Source organism: Macrotis lagotis, chromosome 5 (assembly GCF_037893015.1).
Source record: "Macrotis lagotis isolate mMagLag1 chromosome 5, bilby.v1.9.chrom.fasta, whole genome shotgun sequence".
Lineage (NCBI taxonomy): Eukaryota > Metazoa > Chordata > Mammalia > Peramelemorphia > Peramelidae > Macrotis > Macrotis lagotis.
In genome coordinates, this window is record NC_133662.1 from 88,235,917 (window position 1) to 88,254,959 (window position 19,043).

Consider the following 19,043-nt stretch of genomic DNA (forward strand, 5'->3'; position numbering starts at 1 on the left):
GCTGAGAAGCTCTAAGATGAAGAATCTTTAGTATAATTGCTATTTTTTGTAAATTTCATCCAAGGAGAGAGAGTAAACCATGTAGATTCAGTCTTTTTTTTTTACCTAGGCTAAAACAATAGGCTTTAAAAGGAACAAAATGGCTATCTAATGGTGGTAGAGCTGCCTTTTTTCCATTTCCCCCCTTTCATATGAACTCATATGAAATCCTCCTCTTTTTAAGAGAGGCAAGGGAGGAGTGGAGGTTTAAATTGAACCTAGGGTGTTGACTAGAGAAGAGGCAAGTTGTGGCAGGAATAAAGGGGATGGCTGGAAAAGACTGGTGAAGCTCACATTCCACTGGTGAGGGCATCCAAGAAGGAACAGCTAACTTTCCTCTTAACCTTTGATAGCCAACTTGCATTATTATATATGCTACATCTACAATATACCAAATTCTATCACTGTGTCTTTGGCACAGGCTATGCACAGAACCTCCCCATCTCTTCTTAGAACCTCATTTTCCTTCAAGGCTTAGTTCCAGGTCTAATTTGATCCCACCAGCCAAAAGTACTCCCTCCCCCCGCCCCATGGTACTTTGTATCTAATTTGTATTTTAATACAATAAGTATTTATGTTTATATGCATATATATATAGCATATATAAGATTATATTATAATCTACTTGCATAGACATGGTCTGATAAAATATAAACTCCATTTGTATGAGGACTATTTTATCTTTGTCTTTAGAACCTCTCTGATTAGTACTATTCATAGCACAGAGAATGTACTTAATAAATGTACCAATTGAATCTGAAGCCATAAAGACTTCATCAATATATAACAAAGAGAGAAATCCAATAAAATGAACAACAGGGGCCCCATGTAAAATCCCTTCAGGTTCAAAAATATCTGCCATACCATTAAGATATCAAAGTAAGAACAATTTATGTGAAAAACTTAACTGAAACAAAAAAAAATGAGAATTTTTTTTGACACACTAGCTTAAAAATGGGGGGTAGGGGGGAGAGGAGGGAAATTAATTTAATCTTAAACTTCCAATGCCATTTGTGCATTTGCCAGACTTTATCTGAAGTACTGAGTTCACTTTTGGGCATCACAGTGTTTTGGAAAGCTACAGATAAGTTACAGCAAGACTGGCAGTATGCAACCAAAATGGTGAAATGTCTAGAAACCATGCTTTATGAATGTTTTTTGAAGCAATGAATCATATTTATACTGGAAAAGAGATGATTAAGGGACATGCCAAAATGTAAGAGACATCCAATTTATGTTGTTCGGGCCCAAAGGGCAATATTAACAGGAATGAGCAGTACTTACAAAAGGAAGATACTGGCTTTACACAAGGAAAAACAATCCTACTAAGTTGAACTGTCAAAAAGAAGAATTTTGCCATCTTGGGAAGTAGTGAGCTTCTGCCTGATTTTAATTAGTAGAGGCTGACTGAAAGCTTTGGAGGCTGTTGTGAAATAGTTTCATATTCAGGTTTGGATTGGACTAAGATAATTTCTGAAATCTCATTAAACATAGAGATTATGTAATTTGATGACAAAGTAGTATACAATTAAGCAGGGGAAAATCTATGATATTTAGAAGAAATAAAGGTCACTGTAGGTGGGAGTGTTAAGGTTGAATTCAAGGAAGGGAAAAGTTGTTCTTAAAGGAGACTACACTTGCCTAGGAAAACTGCCATGGAGAATTCAAAATGGGAGGGAAGGCATGAGCAGAGGGAGAGGAAAGCAAGCTCTGAACAAAGACTAGACAGAGGGTTGGTATATAAAAGTAGGGAAAGATAAAAATCAAAAAGCTAAGTCAGGGCCAGACTGTTGAGGGTGTCAAGAGCCAGACAGACCAAGGCATTTGGACTTTATCCTGTAGACATCAGGAAGGGGATTGGGGAAACTTTATATATTATTGCTGCCACATCAATCTTCGTGAAATATTATAGAATAGTAGAAAGAGCATTGTGAAGGAGTCAGAGAATTCTACGGCCTATAAATATCCCCTTTTATTCTAATTTCAGTGACTTCAGTGATTCCTTAATTAGGAGGTGTTTTCTCTTCCTCGAAGCTGGTAGTGCCTTCCCATACCTGTGTTTGTTCTTTGGTTTGTACAAATGCATCTATACATAAATATTTACTTCCTTTTATCATGCTGTCTACTTCATTTGACTAGTAACCTCCTTCTAAGCAGGAATATTTGGCTCCCCCTTCCCCACCCTTATCCCTAGTGTTTTGCTCTGTAAAGTGTTTGATACACTGTAAGCACATTAAAAAAAATTCTTGTTGATTGACTGCTCTATGAATTCCCAGGTAAGGTACTTTGGTATGTGGTGGATAAAGAACCAACATTCCAGTCAAAAAATTATGTGAAAGTTCTAATTTCAGTGATTCTAGCAAGTCATTTACCCGCTTAGTACAACAGATACAGCTCAAATTCATTACCCAGTTTTCTCACATAGTGATGTTTTCCCATCATAGTTTCACTATATCATGGATTGGCATGAGAAAATAAATGGGAATTTTGGGGTAGTTTTGTGCAAGCCTCAGTTGACATAAGACAGCCAGCAGATGACACTGAAAAAGTTTAGAAACTTAGAAATGTATAAAATGTATGTATTATTATAGAGCATCAACTCAAATTTTACAATAAAGTATTGTAAACACTTCTTAAAAGAAAAAAAATTAGACTTTTCTGGAATAGAGGGAGGATCTAAAATGTTTCATGTACAGTTTTCAGATCTTAGGGGTGCCATGCCCCTACCCTTGGCCACATGGAAGGGATAACCATAATTTCCTACATTCATGAAATAACGGATTGAGAAATAACAACAATAATGTCTAAATGGTGAAAGAGTTCTGACTGAAGTCAGAGTAGATTCAAATCTTACCTATAATACCTACTACTTATGTAATCTTAATTAAGTCACCTAAGTTTTCTGAGTCTGAGGTCTTCTCATCTATAAAATGAGGAGGCTAGATGTAACTTTGTGTTCCTATAGCTTTATCACTTATTCAAAACCATTTCACATAGAAGTCCTATATATATATATATATATATATATATATATATATATATATATATGTGTGTGTGTGTGTGTGTGTGTGTGTGTGCGCATGTGTACATGCAATCATATACATATGCATATGTGTATGTGTGTGTGAATGAACATTTTAAGAAAGAAGAGACTTAGAGTTCATTTAATTCTATCCGCTTATGTAGGCAATGGGAATCCTGAGGCAAAATAGCATCAGTTAATAAGCATTTATTATGTCTTACTATGAGCCAGATATTGCCTTATGAAGTGGGGATACAAAGAAAGGAGAAAAACTGTCTCTAACCTCGAGGACCTTATATTCTAAAGGAGTATACAACAGGTAAATAAGAAGATACAAGATATAAACAGGGTGGACAGATGATAAACTAAAATAGGAAGAAATGACTTTGTATGCTGACTCTACTATTGTCCAGGCAGTGTTCAATATTCCCTAAACATATCCTGGTTATTCACACTCCATGGATCTTGAAAATGTTGTTTTCATTACCAGGAATATCATTTCCTTTTCCTTTACTACTCACTTCTTACCCACATTCAAAGTCCAAATCAAGTCCTACTTCAACAATTAAACTTTTTAATTTTTAATTTTTTTTAGCCCTCATTAATCTTCCTTTTTGAATTCTTTTTTTTTTTTAGGTTTTTGCAAGGCAATGGGGTTAAGTGGGTTGCCCAAGGCCACACAGCTAGGTAATTATTAAGTGTCTGAGACCGGATTTGAACTCAGGTACTCCTGACTCCAAGGCTGGGGCTTTATCCACTACGCCACCTAGCTGCCCCTCTTTTTTAATTCTTATAGTACTCATAGACTATATATTGTATGTGCCATACAATAGGCATATATTTAACATACACTGTGTAGAGGTTTCTTAGCTGCATCCTGGAGATACAAAGGGAGGTACAACACAGATCATTAGTTTAATGATCTTAGGACTGGAAATTGTAAAATCATAGATTTTGAGTTTCAAGGTAGCTCAAAGGTCAACTAGTCCAACTCCCTAATTTTATAGATGAGGAAACTTAGGGAGAGAAAGATAGATAGATGATGAAAGAAAGAAGGAAAGAAAGTAAGAGAGAAAGAAAGAAAGAAAGAAAGAAAGAAAGAAGGAAGGAAGGAGAGAAAGAAAATGAGTAGAGAGAGAAAGAGAGGAAGAAAGAAAGAAAGGAAGAAAAAGGCAGGCAGGAAGGGAGGGAGGGAGGGAAAGAGGTTTAGTGAAATCAGGATTTGAACTCAAGTCTTCCTGACTCCAAGACCAGCCCCTTTGAGGCATCTAAATTTCAAATCATACATATTAAATAACAATGGAATGAAGTTTATGTGATAACTGAAAAGGAATGGTCCAAGAGAAATATTCTGTTGAGGGAAGAGATTAATATGGAATGGGTGGCACTTAATTTCAGCTTTGAAGGGCAGGTGAAAAATCCAGTGATGGAGATTTAGTAGCAAAAAAGTCTATTCCAGTTATAGTGGGTGAAACAAAGAATGATGTGGAAAGGAGAGTCAAATAAGGAGGGAGAGGGACTGAGTCCAGTTGAGGTAGAATACAGAGTACATGAGAGGAAAGACTGCAATAAATGTGGATAAGTTGAATAACAATCTCATGATCTTTAAATAATGCATACAATATGTAAAAAAAATCACTAGGCACTCAAGGCTCAGTCTCATGATCCATGATCTGAAATTAAGATTGGTTGCAATATAGAAAAAAGCTTGCATATGTCCATGAGAGAAAACTGAACTCCATCCCCCACCAGATGCAGAGCTGATTTCATTAAACACTATTCAGTGAACACAGGGCACCAAACTTAGCAATGTACCTGAATATTCTTCCCCTTTCTTGCATTCCTTTACATTCTCTCAGGAGTAATTCTGCTATTTTGCACCTCATGGGAATCTTAAGAGAACATTTTAGTATCACAGATCTAGAGATGGCAGGATCTTCTGAGACCATCTAGATCAAACCCTTCATTTTATAGATGAAAAACATGAGGACCAGGGAGTTTGTGACTTGTCTAAAGATAAAGATATACATGTATACATGCGCAAGTATGCACAATAAAATGGAAGGCTTAAGAGAGCAACACTAAGCATAAAAACACTTATTAAACTTGGAACTTTGACTGTTAAAGGTTAATATCAGTATGCCTATAATCAAATGTTACCTATTTCAATTCTATTTCTAAAGAAAATACATAAAATGAGATATCAGCTTCTCTATACATTAAGAATCAAAATAAATAATCATATCTGTAAAATATAATCAAAAGACTCCACATTTGGGGTGGCTAGGTGGCACAGTGGATAAAGCACTGGCCCTGGAGTCAGAAGTACCTGGGTTCAAATCCAGTCTCAGACACTTAATAATTACCTAGCTGTGTGGCCTTGGGAGCCACTTAACCCCATTTGCCTTGCAAAAACCTAAAAAAAAGACTCCACATTACTAGAATGAAACCAAATACTGTGTCCTTCTATTCTGAATTAATAAGACCTATTTAATTTTAAAAAACACAAAATAAAACATAAAATACAAATTAAGTGATAAATAAACCAGGAAAAAACCCAGTAAAAGTTAAATCATAAATTACTATTTGTCTGAAAAAAAGGTTGAGGTCTTTTTTTTTCTTTCACTCAGAATTTTCTTAGAACTTAATGAACACATCAATGCAAGTAAAATGCTTTGTATAAAATATTTTTAAAAATACTTTACAATCTTCATTTTTCCTCCTATTAACAAAAAATATACACTTGAGATCATCAGTAGCATGTGATGTCTAATGTCAGCAAAAATAATGATAAAAAATACTCCAAAATCTAAAATTTCTAAGTCAAGCTTATTTTATACACCCCTCAGATTGATAGGATAAAATTTCACAGATAAAGCAGATACAAAATAGTAAGGAAATATGACTTATTTTGGTAAAATTAACTAGATAAGCCCATATACCTATATGCTATACCCTAACCGAAAGGACTAACATTACTTTCACTTTCTAATTTCCAGGTAGCTATCTGAGCTGTCACTGTTCTTTCTAGAGGAAAGAACATCTCTATAAAATGTGAAAAGCTGGTAGAAATAAATTCTGTACCTGCACACTCAATTGACAATAATTAAAATGTTGAACAACATCTACTTAGGTCTTGAATTTCGACATTTCTTTCTAATGAATATGGATTGTTACATTTTTTGTGAGCTGTTATAGCGAACAGCATTAAAAGGGGAAGTTAGCCAGAAGTCTTCCATCAGCATTATTCAGGGTGGGAAAGGGGAAGCAATAAACCAACACAATCAGTCAGAGAAATTTGATGGGTTCCAAAAAGACAGAGCAGTCTTTATTCTTTATGAAATGCTAACCATTTTAAGGCTTTTGAAGCTTAATCCCTATTGAGTGATGTGCCACATGATAATTCAAAGCTCCACCTCACGATTTAACTAAGCTTGGCCTTTATTTCTTCTAAAAACTACACATTATTTCTTGTTAACTTATTGCGCCGAATTCAGAGGTCCTTCTTCACTTGCTCTGAAGAGAAAGAAGTGTCAATCAGATATATCACCAAAATAAATGCCAAAAGATAATTTTTGACTAATAAGAAAATAAAAATGGTACTTCTATTGCCCCCTCTAAGCACAATCAAATACATTATTATTTCAATGCTTTTAACAATAATAAGAATAAAAATAAAAGGCTCTCAACTGGTAGAATGCTGTTATGGATTTTTTAAAATGAATCTAATAGAAATCATAATGGCAAATTGCTCAGACCTCAAAAATAGAATATTTGGAAGTTACTCTCTAATAGATTGAGTCATTTTCTAAATAAATGAATATTTGCCAAAATCCTGACCATTTTTGAAAAGGTGGCACATAGAGTGGCTTTAATTTCTGAAATTCTTCAGCATATTGAAAAGGATCACTTAAAGGAAAACTTTTACTGTCTGTTTCATAATAAAAATACCAAGACTAAGAAGTGCAGTCACTGTAAAACATTTTTTAATCTTATTGCTCATATGAAATATCAATTTTGATATAAAATTAGCATGTAGTTTATTGCTTTTTTATTCAAAAAAGTTAAAGGGAAAAAAGGCAATACAAAAAATGCAAATTTCTGGCCTCTCCATTTTCTGATTTATTTTTTAAATGTCATCTTACTTAAAGTCAAAATCAAATGTCATATTGATTTTCAGAGTTTATTCAATTTTTTGAGGGAAATTTTAATTTCAAACATGTTATAAAAATTCTTATGAATGATGGCTATTCCATCCCCTGTAAAACTCTCAATTATAACACCTTTAGAATATGGGTTAAAAAGACAAAGGATTATGTCCAAAGCTTAAAAACTCAGAATCTGAAATAATTTAATTTGAAATACTATAAATATTTTTGTAGCAATAAAGAAATTCCTCATATTTAGATGTGTTCTTGGGCATTAAAGAAAAATCACTCAATTATAGAAATAATAAAACTAGTGAGATATAATTGCCATATTAATAGATTTGCAGTAATTTCATGTAAGTTTTAATAAATTAATATGCCTATAGTTAAAATTTGTTAAATATATTCCCATGATAAAAATAATATTAGAATTTAAGTCTATTTCAGAAATAGTAAATAAGCAAAATTTGTAATTCAATATAGCAAATTAATTGTTCTAAATTTGTTTGGAAATTTTAAATTTGGTTCCCAACTCTTAATGTTTTAATAAATTTATTTCTTTATTAATCATATATTTAAATATTCTAGTATCTATATTAGGGATCCTAAATAACACAAATAGAAAAGAAATACATTTTAAAAGCATCTGTTTCTTTAAAATGAATTTTAGGTAATACAGTTCTTTCAAACTAATTTTTTTTTAGTGGTTCCAACATGTTACAGAAGACATCCATTGACCTATGACATAAGAACTTTCATATTCATTTTGGCAATGAATCAAGCATGGAACTTGCACTTTTAGGATTATTTTCAATTATATAAGAAATGTCAATGCTAGAAATATTAAAATGAAAAGCTTTTCAATATCAGAAAAACTTCCAAGTATATATCACTATAATTTGTTTTCATTACTTTCAAGTATGCATGCTGTAAAAAGTAAAATATCTCACATAGGAATGATTCTTCCTAACAGAAGGAAAATTCTTCCTTACAGAAGAATATTTTTTCCTTAAAGTTAAGAATTTAAAACTGAAACATGAGTAGAAAATGATAATAAATAAATCAAAATCTCAGAACCATTCACTTTATTATTTTTCCCAACTAAGGAAATTCTGTTTTCCAAAATTTTCTTGAAATTTCCATCTAAAATACTTCATAAATAAGCTTCATACTAATGATCTATCATACCTATATTTACACATTCTTCTCTCTATTCATTTAGTCTTTGTATTCCTTCATCTTGGTTTCTCCTGCCTTAGTTCTTTCTTTCCAATCCCAATCCACCCCTCTTTTTACTTTTTCCCGATCTTCCATTTTCTATTCCCACTTCTCTCTATCTTGAAATCAAGTATATACACCTCAATTAGCTACTGCTAGACACTAATGTATTCTCTTGCAGTAAAGTAGAATTTGTTCCTTTTTATAGAAGAAAGTATGGCATCTCTACCCATTTAAAATACATATAGAAATTTTCACTATTCCTAGTTTCTTGATGTGGGGAATAACTCTTTCAATGTATGTTTTTCAAAGAATGCTCTTTCTGTAAAGCTTGGTAAATATTGTATAGGGGCCACATGTGGCAAATCTATAACATGCAAAATTAAACAAGTTTAATATGTCTGAGTTGAGATCAGAACTGATATCAGAAGAACAACAGAAGTTAATGCCTCCATGTACAGAGGATTACCTGGGAATGCTTTTTCTTTCTTTATAAGAATAAATAGAAACAGGATATTCTGAAGGATAAATTTTGAACATAATTCTGGCACATTGTTTTTACAGTATAAACAGATTTCTTATGCTATTTTCTTTCTTTTTTAGATAGTAACAAGAACAGAAAAAATCTCATATCTATAAATGGCTACTTCATATATAATTCAACAAATGACAGTAATGTAGGGGAAACAGATTTACAGATCAAATTTCCATGGGCATTTCAATAAGCATCCTCCTGAAGAATCCAAGAAACAAAGAGAAAAATGTCTTTCATTCTCAAGATTTGTTTCTGTACTGAGATATTTTCCTTTAACATATTATATTGCAAATAATATAAGATTAAAGTACATAGTACATATATTATTAATTGTTCTAGTAATTGAATGATGTTTAACATTTCCCATTCTGATTATTTTTTTAAATGGGAGAGTTATGTGAAATTCATGATGATATTCAACATTATACATATTTATAAATGTACATTAGTGACAAAGTAAACCATCGAATAAAAAGCATCCAGTGAACCAAGGTGTAACCATCATTACTAATGAACAAATTATCCAGGGGCAGCTAGGTGATGTAGTGGATAGAACACCTGCCCTGGAGTCAGGAGGACCTGAGTTCAAATACAGCCTCAGATACTTAATAATTACCTAGTTGTGGGACCCTGGGTAAGTCACTTAATCCCGTTGCTTTAAATAAACAAAATAAGAAGCTATCCAAACAGCCTCTGAACTATAGTATAACTGGACCAATATTTTGTTACATATCAGTCCCCTTATTAAAATAGATGTAACAATCTGGGAGACCTGTTATGGACAACACCATCCACATCCAGAGGAAAAAAAAACAAAAACAAACAAATAAACCCCATAGAAACTGGATGGATATTATGTTCATTTTTTTAAAAAACAATTTTTCCTTTCTATCCCATGATTTTATTTCTTTTCCCTTAGTCTTAATTCCTCTTACAAAAAATTACTAACATGTAAACATATTAAATGCAAATGTACATGTATAACTTTTACTAGATGGTTTGCCATTAAGGGGATGGGGGTGGAAAGGAAGGTAGTAGAAAAATGTGTAACAGAAATATGCAACTGGATGAATGTTGAAAGAACTTTCATAATGTAATTGGAAAAATAAAACAAAATATCAATAGTAAAAAAAATTCATGTCATTTAGCAGTTGATATTCAACAACATATACATAACATTAATTAGGAAAGCTGTATCCTCTTCCCAGGCTATATGTCAAACTTCCCCAAGAAAGTCAATCTAAATCACAATTATAAAACCCACAAAGGTGAAAGAGACCTTGAGAAACCATTTAGCTTATTCCTTCTGCATCCAGAGCACTTAAAGCACAGGAAAATGTGAATGTGTCACACATGAAAATGTTTGGTCACATCTCAAGATAAGGAGAACCCATGGCCGAATTCCCTTGCAATTTCATTTTGATGTTCAATACTTACTATCTAGACAATTGTCTTTTAGAGCCCCTACTGCAGAGTCAGCTAATTCTTATATTCAAGAATGAACAATCACTCATTTTTAATATACTTTAAAAACTTGAAAATCCATACAAATGTATTGTTTAATATATATATATATATAACTATTAATTTAATAACATATCTGTCTTTTGGCTCCTTGCAATTAAGCAATTAAGGCATATTTTCAAATCCTTCAATAATTATTATCTTTCTCTGCTGGAACCTTAGCACACTTCTATTTTTTTTTCTGTTGTAAAACTCAAGGAGATGCTGCAATGGATAGAACACTGGCCCTGGAGTCAGGAAGACCTGAGTTCAAATCCAGCCTCAGACACATAAGAATTGTCTAGTTGGTGGACTTGGGCAAGTCAACTTAATCCTATTGCCTTAAATAAATAATATTTTTAAAAGAAAGACTCAAGGATAGTATTTCCTTGTTATTCCTATGTGACATCATATATTAGTATATTCTCTCTACTCAACTTTTCTTTTTTTCTTCTCTCTGTTTCTTCTGTCTCTCCCCTGTCAATAACAGGAATATGTTATTGATTTATTCTCTATTGGTGATCTCTCTGGAGGACAAAAACATCAGTTGTGACAATTCCATTGTAGGCCTAATCTCCACAGTAGCCTTTATCACAATCCATGTGACAATAAAGAAATCTATATTAAAATTACTGTACAAATAGAAGACATTTCTTCCACTGAAATTTATACACTTAAGATGCTTCCAAAACGAAGAGCAGCAAAATTGGCTGCTATTTGTTAAAAGAGCTGATTAGAGCAAACTGTAAGGACAAATCAGACAAGGGAAAATACGTGAATTAACTTTGCTATAACAAGAAGTTTCTACACTTACAGGGTTAGGTTAATAATCGAGTGGCACTATCAGATAATTAGGGTGAGCTTGCAGATTTCACTCAAATCATAACTAGTAAGACAAGTGGGAGTTTATTTCTGAAAATCTTTTCAATTTAATAACATACACTTCACAGACTCACTATGTTTAGGAAGGATTACATAATGCTAGCTGCCTATTTTATTCAAGGCAACTGCTAACAATTTTCATTTAGTTGTGGCCTGCTAAGTTTGTGTTAACCCCTGTACTGAATATACTAAGGTGAAATAACAAACTATTGATAACTTTAAGAAATACCATTAGAGAAAAACCAGATAAGAATATCTGTAATGATGGAACTATTTGTGTTATTAAAAGGATATTTTAGTGTTATGACATTATATGAATTTTTATTTTCCACCAAGCCCTTTGAATTTCAAATATATACATATAACTTACAAATGCAAGAAGTTTATAGTTTTGAAATAGCATTTATTCTTTTTCATGTCTAATTGTGAGGGGTAATGTGGTATTGTGAGTATAAATCTAAGGAAGACCCAGGTTCAAATCCAATTGTTTCTGATATATATTATCTGTGTGACCAGGGAGAAAAAAAACTCAATCTCAAAGCTGTAACCATAAGTTTTGAAGACTATAGAAAGTTAGTTGCTGATCTGTGTTCATGAATGAACTTTATATACTAGGAGTTTCTACATTTAAATAATTGTTAAAAAGTTAATTTTAATTATTGCCTAAAGTTCCAAATGTGCACAATGTTTGGCTAAGATCTTCACAATCTGGAGTAATTATTAACTTATGATGGAACCTGATTATGAAGGTAGGCATAGTAAAATGAGTTCTAGGTTTTGATTTGAAAAGGACCTGGTTTTATACACCCTTATCTGAAACTAGCTAAGTAACCCTGGTCAAGTTTCTTAATTCTGATATAAAAAAAGGTAAAGTCTTAAAATTACAAGATCATTGATTAATTATGATCCTACACTGATGAATGGAATTTCCATATGAGGAATTCCTTCATATCTTTGTGGAAGTATAATAGAATAGTTTGACCTGTAATTTTATTGGTATCAAAATTTTTAAAGAGGAAACTTCTATCATCAGAGATTTGCATCATATTTGTAATTTATGGCATTAAAGAATTGCTTGAGGACACTGAGAGGTTAAATTAGTGGCCCAGGTCCTCTTAGTCAGTATGTTTCAAAGGCAGAACTCGGGCTCAGATCTTCCTAATTACAAGGCAGGCTCTTTATCCACTATGCAACACTTCCTTGGAATAATATAATATTCATTTTAAAACTTTCTATCACTTTCATCATATTTAACCTTATCTAAAATGTATAAAGTCATGTTGTGCATTTCCATATTATACTCCCCAGATACCCTACTCATCTAGATTCCAAAGACAATACTAATTAAGTTATATAAATGGAGAAGTTATAAAAGTTAAAGGACTAAGATTTGAAAATAATATCCAACCCCCCAAAAAAACTAAATTATAACCCAATATTAAAACCTGATTTCTCATATCACATTTTGTCAACCTACCTGCTGGGGAGTGTTAGCATATTTCTCCCCAGTTGGTCTTTTTCAAACATACAGCTATCCATGGGAAATTTCTAGGGTAGGATTTTAGTGAGGATTTTTTTTGGAAGGGGATAAGTAAAAGAGGGTTCCTCTTTAGTCCACTTCCAAGTGTGAGGACAAGTAGGTTGATTATGTAGTATTCATTTCAAAATTGTCAGCTATATTATATTTGGCTAGGCAAATGTAGGGCACACTGGAGATGAAGGTTGCAGGCACCCCATGACCCTTTGGCTTGGAAATGTATTACTGGATTTTTTTAGTTGATTTACTATTCTAATTAGGTTTTGCTCAAACTAACATTATAATTAGTTCACATTTGTTGAGTACACACCAGATGGTGCCAGAGAAAGGTGTTCTAGTGGCATATAAGCTAGCAAAAGAAACCTAGGTTGGATTAAAATTTTCAAATGCATGTAAATGCATGCAAAAACTAACCTGCACATATGAGTATATTAGAAAGACTAGATATACCACTTAGGATTTAGCTTACTTCTCTGTGTTCTATGCCCAACAATAGCTTCTCTATCTTTGATTTATTTTATATAATAAATACCTCAAATTGCATTTCCAGAAAGTCCCCCAAATATAATTCATAATGCAGTCATGCTATGAAGAAATTTCTAGAACAGGTTCTTTTTCTTAAGGTCATGTGTTATGAACTTTTAGTCTAATCCCCAGTTTATATCATAGTCAGCAAGATCATGCCACAAATATTACTGCAAATAAGCCATAGTCAATAGATTTATCTCCTGGTGTTTTTGCCTCCTGTGCCCCACAATAGCTCAGAATGGATAGAAAAACTAATTCAAGGTGTCTAGAATACTTCCTATGACCAGCTGACCCTATCTTAAAAAAGTAACTGCTTCAGGATTCCCTTAGAGCAAATTCAAACTCATTAACTTAGCTAATATTCAGAGTATCATCAAAGAAATTGGCTTAATACCCTATCCCTTCGAACACATGCTCAATCTCCCCTCATACTGTCCAAGGCAATGCTGTGCCATTCTTCAACAAGTCATACCTTAAAAATCCTTAAGACATACCTGAAGCCTTTCCTAGCAAACCAAGTCCCATCATAGTCTCTCTGTTTTGTTTATCATAAAACTTCAGACATGGGGATAACAACATATGTAATAATTAACTTTACAGGGGTGGTTGTGAGGATCAAATGATATAATATACATAAGTATTTTTTGAAAATCTTAAACTATAAGGGGGCAGCTAGGTGGTGTAGTGGCTAGAGCACTGGCCTGGAGTCAGTAGAATCTGAGTTCAAATACAGCCTCAGACATGTAATACTTACTTAGCTGTATGACCTTGGGCAAGTCACTTTTACCCCATTGACTCACAAAATCCAAAAAACAATTATATAGAAAAGTCAGTTCAAATTTGGTTAGTATTGTAGTAGTAGTGATGGTGGCCATATTTGTTAAAGAAAGAAAGGTTAAATTTATTCCTCTTGCATGGAAATAAGGACCATTAAGTCATATCTTGCTGTTGCTGTTTATCCTTTTTTGTCATTGGGGTGATGTTTGCACTTGCTCATGAATTGGATTTAAGTGAGGCAGAGCTGCACAGTTGTTGGTCTAATTGTCTCCTCAAAAGTCATCGGGGTCCAGTGGCAAAACAAGAGTCAAGAAAACTGGCAAAGGTCCAGGATACAGTGAATGACCTTGACCTTCATAAATTAAGTCTTTCCCAGGTCTCAGTTTGTCTAAGGCAATGTCAATTCAATGACTAAGGGCTAGGTAGAATTGTTTATGAGAGTAAGGAATTAAAGAAATATCCAGACTAATATCAAGTCATGCATTTTCTTAATTGGTTCTTGAAATTTTTGACATTGAAAAATGTCTTTATTTTAAAAACAAAATCTCTAAATCCTTGATTGAGACTATATAGCTTAACTGGGGATGGGGGTTGAATATGCATAGAGATAGAGTCCTGAAGTTTAACTAATGACTTAAAAGAGCAAGAATTAATATTTTCTAGGCTTTAATGTATTTTTATTTATTTTGTTAAATGTTTCCTAATTACATTTTAATCTTGTTTGAGCAGTACTGGGGAGGGTTATGAGTCAGATGAAGCCAGTACTGCATGTTTGGCATCTCTGTTCTAGTGTGTGGTCCCTTGCTAATGGGACCTTTGGAGATAGGAGAAAAAGAGATCTAGATGTTAGTTTTAAAGAATGAAATATATGGAAAGAAACTGTCCAGAGCTCACTCAGCCTTGCAAGTAACATGACTGAATTGTACTACCTGCTTCTGATAGAAAGCTAAATCAGCATTATATTCTTATTCCCACATCTATAATTATAGATGTGGGAATAAGAATATAATGCCCTCATCTTAACTCCTTCTCAATTTGGAAACTCTCATTACATCTTCACATCCCATCTGGCATGATAAGTTTTCTGTCTATATATCTTATCCTCCATTTTATGTATAAAGTCCTTGAGAGTAAAAGACCTGGGCTTATTCAAGTTCATCAGCTCCCACTGTACCAAGTTTTTGGTGCCTTACACATAACGAAAGAAAGAAAAGAAAATAGATAAGGAAGAAAGGAGGAAGGACAGGAAAGATGTTAGGGAGGGAAGGAAGGCAAAAGAAAGGAATGAATAGAACAAATATAAAAAAAGGAAGAAAAAACTGACAGAGCCATTGTATCCCTTTCCTAGTATTTCATTCTCTTTTAATGATGTATTAACTCTTTAACTTTACCTTACTTCATCATATGCAGGATTCAGTTCAAAGGATCTGGCTGTAAAAGGGTAAGAAATAAAAATAAAAAATTAAATTCCAATCCTCCTCCTCCTCCTCCTCCTCCTTCTCCTTTTGAAGAAATATGGCTGAACATGGCTGTCATAAAGCACTCATCATACCCCTGCTGGCTCCTACAATTCATTATGCTAAGGGAGGCAGTATGCCACATAGGAAAAACACAGAAACTGAAGTCAGAACCCAGATTTAAATGCCACATCTGATGCTCTCTGCCTCTGTAATTGGAGAAATCACTTAATCTTTTAAGGCTTCACTTTTGTCATCTATAAAACTAGAGGGTTGTTGTCCTCTCCATTTTAAAACAATTTAATATTTCACACAAAAGTTTAATCTAAAAAAATTGTAATTGACCCAACAAATCTGACATAAACATATATATACTTTTTTCTCTTACACAAACTTAGCCTTAAACTTTTAATAATAACCAGTAAATTAAATAATTTAGATTCATTCTGCTAAAATTATTGCTTTATGATTTCATTAACAACCAAGCATTATAAACCATGTGTAGTAAACAACAAAAAAGGATTAAAAGAAATGTAATTCAAGTTATATCTTGCAAAATCAAGAAAGCATCTGTTGTTTAGAAAAGTTCATGATAAATATCTCTATCAGAATTGTTCTGGACCTTGGCCTATTTCTTAAGTTTCACAAACACTGCCTAGCAATGAAATAGATCAATGGGTTCACTGCCTTCTTAAACGAGCAGAATAGCTATAGTGGCCCCTAACAGATGTTACAAATTTTGCCACTTATTCATCTCTTTAATTACCCACCATGGTCTTTTTATTAAAAATGCTTCTTTCTGTTTAGCCCATAGGACATACCCCATGATCTAATTAATATTTACCATGAATTTTGCTTGAAATAAGATAAAGTATGAGGATTTGTTTTGGAATAGAAAATTTATTTCTTCATGCTTGTTTTTATTTTCACTCAGTAACACTTTAGTAAATGTCAAATTTCAATATTAAGGCCAGTCAAAATAATTTGAATATACTGCTTACTTTTTTAAGCAAGGCTGAGCACACTGATTTATTGGTAAGAGTAAAATAAAGATCGAGCACATCAATTATTTCTTTCCAAAAGATAGCTCCATAAAATTATATAATATGGCTATAGGAAAGTTGATAGGGAGACTGAAGATGCTATGTTATTTGAAAAGAATACAACAATTATCACAAAATGTAATATAATAGAATTTCATTAGACATGGGAAAAACATAATCTTCTTTCCTATTTGGTAAATACACTTAAGAATGTAGTTTTTATAACCAAATCCTGTAGTGGCTCTTTATTTTGTATTTGTCAATTTTAAAAATACATATTATAATTTGGATATAATTCACATTTGCAATTAAAACTGAGGGGAAAAAGATGTATTTTGTAATAAAGGAATTTATTGCATTTATTCATAATATGTGAAATTGCATAAGCATTAGGCTGAAAATATAATTTGGAAAATTATATTTAAAGCTTGCACAGCTTTGCTGATATTTAATTCTTTAGAGCCAGTATGGCCCAACACAATTAGTGAACCCCTGACACAGCATTAAAAAGCTAAAAGGCAAGATAAGTACAAGCTTCCCAAGTCAGGAGTTTTCAAAGCAAATTTTGATTTCTATTAGAATATGATATCAATGTTATCAGGTTTCATGCTTTTCTAAGCATATATATATAAGCTATGGTTCCCATGTACCCATTCAGTGAAAAAATGGTTGGAATTTTTTTAAATGTAAAATACACAGCATCTATCCTAAGGAGTTAATCTAGTTTAAAAATGACAAACACACTAAAATTAACTACCCAAGAATTAAATTGGAGGCAGCCAGGTAGACAGTACATAATATATGGCAGAGAGGAAAGAAAGAATGGGTTAAGGAATACAGGCCACATGTTTTATGAATTTAGGGGAAGAAAATATCAAGGTAGGGATCATAAAGGAGAATGAATTTAAGTTTCAAATTATTTGAAGGATGGGATGGCTTTATTTAGTTGGGGAATTTGGAAAATGGTATTCCTGGTGTGGAAAAGGTATAAAATAATGGCAACTGCCTTGAAATGTACATGGTTTTAAGGGAATAGATTAGGAGGTCTTTAAGTCATAGATTCATTGTAGAGGAATGATAGGTTATATTTTATAAGAATAAATCGGGGTAAATTGCAAAGAATCCAGATTATCAGAATGTGTTTGTGTGTGTGTGTGTGTGTGTGTGTGTGTGTGTGTGTGTGTGTGTGTAGAGATGCAATCCAGTAATTATAGTGTAGGCATAAACTCTGGATTAGGGAATATATAACAAATAGCTGTTCAAAGTATGTTTCCTTTCAATCAGTCATTAGCACCATATGCTGTCAAGCCTTTCTTTCCAAATATTGAAGATAAGTAAACAAGGGGAGTTTGAAAGATTAATAACCAGTGAATATTGGTAGAAAGTGAGGCAATAGAAGACCTACCTACATTATATTATATCTACCTACATTAAAGGAAAGTTACTAAAAATTATTTCAGTTCTTTCATCATGGAATTCTAATCAAAGTGGGAAGCAATGGATTCAGTTTATAATTCTCTGTCATTTAGGCTAGTCTTATACTTGGAAAGCTGGTGCTGTGTTCCTCTCCTGGCAAGAAACCCCCAAAAGTGTGAATTATTAACTTCATAAAATTTCTGCCTATATATTTTCAGATCTACTAATGGCAAAAAGCCACTATTTCATCCTTGGAAATACATTTTTGCAAGATGTTAAAATCAGATCTGGAGCCTTGACCATCCATCTATGGGAAGCCCATAGGTACTATTTCTTGAAGAAATTCCAAGAGAATATGCAAGAAATGTTTTGAAATTATTCTTTGCCATAAAACTATTTGAAGAAGGTATTTCATTATTGAACAAAATATAACAGTTGATAAGAAATGAATTTATGAAAGAAAAATCCCAGGTAAGGAATCTGCCTCTGCCAAAACAGCATGACACCATTCTCCCACCCCCCCCCCCAATTTATAATCCAATGAGAGATGCAGAGCACTCTGAGAATAAGTAAGTGCCCAGGGTCACAAAGTCAATATGTTTAAGAGGCAACACTTGAACCTGGCTCTAAGGCAAGCTCTCAACCCATTCATGACATGACGACATTCATTTAAACCATTGTTGCATAAATTATTAATTCTTCTAAAAAGTAGGAATATTTATGACATGCAATTTAGTCAAAAGTTAATTTGAAATTGGTGTCTAAGTGGTAGATCACAAGAGTTAAGTATGGATACAGATCAATACTGTCATTCTAGTTTCCATGCAATCGCTAACATTAATTTTAAGAGCTTACTGACCTTGATTCTCCCCTAGGCTGAAAGCAGAATGATACAACACTGAAGGATTTCATGTGACAAATATAAATAATTGCATGGG

At 33.0% G+C, this 19,043-nt stretch overlaps 1 protein-coding gene across 8 annotated transcripts in view; it reads right to left on the reverse strand.

Annotated features, from left to right (window-relative positions):
- Positions 1-19,043, reverse strand: part of EPHA7 (EPH receptor A7) — a 220,177-nt gene that overhangs the window by 79,659 nt on the left and 121,475 nt on the right. Inside the window, exon 6 of one of the 8 annotated variants that reach the window (XM_074187187.1) lies at positions 7,723-15,620. The exons of the other annotated variants lie outside the window; for them this stretch is intronic. Within the exon in view, the coding sequence (XP_074043288.1) occupies positions 15,577-15,620 (44 nt within the window). The 3' untranslated portion in view covers positions 7,723-15,576. Of the gene's footprint in view, positions 1-7,722; positions 15,621-19,043 lie in introns of those variants that run through there. 8 annotated transcript variants of the gene reach the window in all.